The sequence below is a fragment of the Nelumbo nucifera genome, chromosome 1, assembly GCF_055504915.1.
Source record: "Nelumbo nucifera cultivar China Antique chromosome 1, China Antique-T2T, whole genome shotgun sequence".
NCBI lineage: Eukaryota > Viridiplantae > Streptophyta > Magnoliopsida > Proteales > Nelumbonaceae > Nelumbo > Nelumbo nucifera.
Window position 1 is genome coordinate 162437356 of NC_142649.1, and position 4564 is coordinate 162441919.

The 4564-nt window shown below is 40.3% G+C and overlaps 1 protein-coding gene across 1 annotated transcript; it reads left to right on the forward strand.

The window, feature by feature from the left end:
• Window positions 1-756: 756 nt before the first annotated feature.
• On the forward strand, window positions 757-3780 carry LOC104610079 (Galactose oxidase/kelch repeat superfamily protein). The gene is made up of 2 exons (XM_010276558.3): window positions 757-2217; window positions 3280-3780. The coding sequence occupies exons 1-2, from the start codon at window positions 1247-1249 to the stop codon at window positions 3569-3571; spliced, it is 1263 nt and encodes a 420-aa protein (XP_010274860.1). The 5' UTR covers window positions 757-1246; the 3' UTR covers window positions 3572-3780.
• The last annotated feature ends 784 nt before the right edge of the window (window positions 3781-4564 follow it).

Sequence of the window (4564 nt, forward strand, 5' to 3'; positions counted from 1 at the left end):
TAAATAGTTGGGCAATTACAAATTTACATTAGTGTACATTAAATTAGAATATCCTAGGGTTCTATGGTTCTAAGTTAATATTGGCTATATGTTAAATCATCTTGATCAATCATGTTAAAGTTTGCTTAGTTTTTTATTAGTTTGTATTTCATAGTATACTTTCACCTGGACAAAATGTACTTATCATGGTGCATAGGATGCACTATAGATTTTACCTATTTTCTATTCGGTTTTTGGTGATCATTAGGGGGCATTCTTTTTTGGGAGAATGATGGTTCAGCCCAGGGTTAGAATTTATAGACCTAAGGTACTGTTGGTGTAGGTGTCAATTCGGAATTGATGCCAATTCATAGGCGGGCGTGGATGCATAGAGTGTGGGTTATTGATATTTTGAATATTTATAGTTTTACAACAGAAATCAGAAATCTGTATTGGACCTGTCTGTACTTTTTTGTTCTTTTTTTAGATTTTGAGAGGGGAAAAGTTGGTCAATGTTATTTTGGTTCTCATTGACTAAGAAATCCAATGCTCATTTTTGTTTTTTTTTTTTAGATTTATGTGAGGATTAAGAAAACTTTATTTTTCTGTGAAAGAGATAAATAATTTTTCTACCTAAAAAAATTGTCAATACTTAAATCGGACAAAAAAATCATTTTAATAATAGATTTTTATAGCTAAAACGGTCATTATATTGTTTAATAATGAATTTTTATGACATGTGTATATTCACGGTAAACCTCAGAATTCCTTTGCACTCAAGAGAAGGAGTGGTGAGGTCAGAGGTGTGATCAGTTACCACAACAGCTCCCGTGAAATGGGAAAGAAAGAATGGGCTATGAAAACCCCCCGTCAGATCAAACGTCTGCAGCGTGAAGCAGTTAACGGTGATTCGTGAAAGCGTTGCTTGATTGGATTGCTGGGTGCTGAGTGCTGACCTTTTCGTAAGGCTACAATCCACGCGTCTGGATATAACGCTTTTTGGACATTTGATGATGTGAGAAGAGAAGATGTCTTCAAATCTTCATAAGAAAGAAACCTTGGAAAGGAAGGAATCGCCATAAAACGCAAGCAGAAAAAAGCCCACATTTCCCTCGAAGTCGAAACGACCCCAGAAAAGAAAAGTGTCGAAACAAAAGGAAGAGTAGCACAACTGAAAACCACGAACACCCCCGGCGACTCAGCGACAGCGAGTGACCGAGAGACATCACTCCAATTCACATTCCAATTTCACTCAAACCACCCTGTAATGACTTCTTCTTTTTCTTCTTCTTTACTATCGTCATCATCTGGTGATTCTACTGATCGTAACGATACCACCCTAACCCTAATTCCAGGCCTCCCCAACGACCTCTCCTCTTTAATCCTCTCTTTCATCCCTTACTCCCACCACGCCCGTCTCAGACCCACCTGCAAATCATGGAGAACTTTCTTCTCCAACCCTAAAACCCTACTCTCTCTTCGTCGGACCCACCTCGCCTTCTCCCACCTCCTCTGTATCTTCCCTGAAGACCCTTCTCTCACCCCGCCTTATCTCTTCGACCCACATCACCTCGCTTGGTGTCCTCTCCCTCCCATGCCCTGTAACCCCCATGCCTACGGCCTCTCCAATTTTATCGCTGTTTCCATCGGCCACCACCTCTACGTCCTCGGCGGGTCCCTCTTCGACACCCGATCCTACCCCATCGACCGCCCGTCTCCGTCTTCCTCCATTTTCCGTCTTGACCTCTCTACCTCCACCTGGGATTGTCTCTCCCCGATGCTCTCCCCCCGCGGTAGCTTTGCTTGCGTTGCGCTTCCCAATTCGGGGCAAATTCTCGTCGCCGGTGGTGGCTCTCGACACCCGATGTTTGGAGCAGCCGGGAGCAGGATGAGTTCGGCCGAGAGATACGATGTTGAGAAGGATGAGTGGGTTGCGCTCGATGGATTGCCGAGGTTTCGTGCTGGGTGCGTTGGGTTCTTGGTTGGGAAGGGCGTGGACAGGGAATTCTGGGTGATGGGTGGGTACGGGGAATCCAGGACTGTTTCTGGGGTGTTTCCTGTGGATGAATATTACAAAGATGGAGCGGTTTTGGAGTTGAAGAATGGGGGGAAGTGGAGGGAAATTGGGGATATGTGGGAAGAAGGGGAGAGGCGTAGGCTTGGGAAGGTTGTTGCCGTCGATGGGGACGACGGCGAAATGCCCGGGATTTTTATGCTCGATAGGAATGATATTTTCAGGTAATTTTTCTGACTCAACATGGTTCGAATGTTATTGGATTGTATCATCTGGGTTTGTTCTATTGCTTCGTTTTAGTAGTGATTGTGGCATAGCTTTCTCGGACTTTGGTTTCCCATGATTTGTTTAGAAGAATTAATGCTTGTAAATTAGCAGTGCCGTGTTAGTTTGAATTGATTAGACTCCATAAATGACCTTTTTTATATTTCTTATGGATTTGAGGGTTGATGCTTTCTGATTGAATCTCTTGAAATGTTTTCTCAGTGTTGGCTGATCCATGTCCCTGTGTACAGTGAAATTTAATGTGATTTTAGTTGCATAAAAGTTGGGGCACCGGCACTATTGTGAGGATTAATTGTCTTACCCATTCTCACAGTTTCTGAAATTGGAACACTTGATCTAGCACACAGTAACCATATCAAATGAATGAGATGAAGTTATTAGATGCTTAATCAGTCTTTTCTCTTTTTTATCGTCAAACTGATGGGAGGAGTAATCGTCTTACCCATTCTCATAGTTGGTGAGATTCAAACACTTGATGTAGCACACATCAAATGAATGAGATGGAAGTTATTAGATGCTTAATCAGCCTTTTCTCTCCTTTAATGTCAAACTGTTGGGAGGATTAATTGGTAATTGTCTTACCCATTCTCACAGTTGGTTAAATTCAAACACTTAATGTAACAAACATTAACCATTATCAAATGATTGAGATGAAGTTATTAGATGCCTAATCGACCTTATGAAGAGGAAAACTCATCTGGCTGCATTTTGGTTCTACTTGACAAAGATAGCAAATTCCTGGGTATGGCCATGTTGCTTTTGAGATACATGGATGGACCTGCATTGATTCATAAAAAACAATGGTTAATTTCACTTGCCTTGCTCGTATTTCCTTTTTGAATGTGCCCAATTCTGATAGCTGGTCTGAGCATGCAAACCAAGACTTTTCCTTCAAACAATAATCCTACACCATGGTTTTGTAGTGTATTCATCCTCTGTTATTTAGGGTCTCTTAGTTGGCTAACACTTGGATCTGCCTTTTCCATATTCTGCAACTGCAGATATGATATTTCTTCTAATAGGTGGCAAAAGGAGTCGAGTGTTCCAAAGAAAGCTCCTACAGACACTTGTTTCGGTTTTGCTGCAATAGATGGAGAGCTGCATGTGATGTCTGCAATTAACTACATCGACTCTGTGGACATCCGAAGGCCTCGGCAGCAAAAGAAGCTGCCATCACTGTTCATCCAAATCTACCATCCAAAGAAGGGAACTTGGAGAAGCATGACGACAAAACCACCATTCAAGTGCCGCTTGGATTTCAAAACTGCAGTTTTGTGTTCCATCCGATTGTAATTCAGTTATATAGATGTCTCAGGCTCACTGCAAATTGCAATTTGTTTGTACTTAAATGGCTACTCTGATATTTCTGTAATTACGCCTATACATGTGAACATTGATAAATCACACACGCACATGCATTGTTTACATATGATATGGAAAGAGTTTTGACCAATCAAAACCCACCCATTAATTTTGGTAAATAACACTTGATTCACTACCAAGTCTATGATTCCAGTTGATTGGTCATATATACTCCACACATGTATGTATTTATATATCATTGTATAGCTTCTTATGGGTTTGATCCTTGTTTTAGGGGTATATGTTTGTATATTCACGCTATAGAAGAGATTAAATTCTCTCTACGTTTGAAGCTCTGGTTTACAACATATATGGCCCATTGGGTAGGGCATAGGGAATGTTATGAGAGAAGATGAATTTGGATCTTGAATCTTGATTGCAATTTGCAAATGATTAAAGCCTTTAATCATTCTGGTTATCAACTTGTCATATTAAGCGCTCAGCCTCTTGCAAGTGGAATAGAATTATAGAAATGAGAGCTTTCAACCTAACTTGTTAGCCCTTTTTATTCTCTTGGAAATTTCATACTTGCAAATTGCAACCAGATTTGGCTTTTGTTCTTTCCACATCAAATCCATCTAAAAAAGAGTAAAAACTTTTGGCTACTACTACATATGAAGTAATTTCACTTTTTCACAATGGATGTAAAATATTATAACCATCTCATTCAACGTTAAAAGAATATCACAAGGAGGTGTGGGCCGCATAGCCTTGTCATCCACATGAAAAGAGATTGGACCTACTTTAGTTTTAATTTTAAGAGGAGAAAGTTTTTTCATCTAAATAGGTCCCATTTTTGTTGGATTGTCATGTCATCTCTAAGTAAGGAGAATACAGAATTTCCGGTAAGGCCCACCCATGTAATGTGTTAAATTTTTGCCTGCTCGCAGCTATTACTAGTCTACTACTACTAGCACAAAGAAA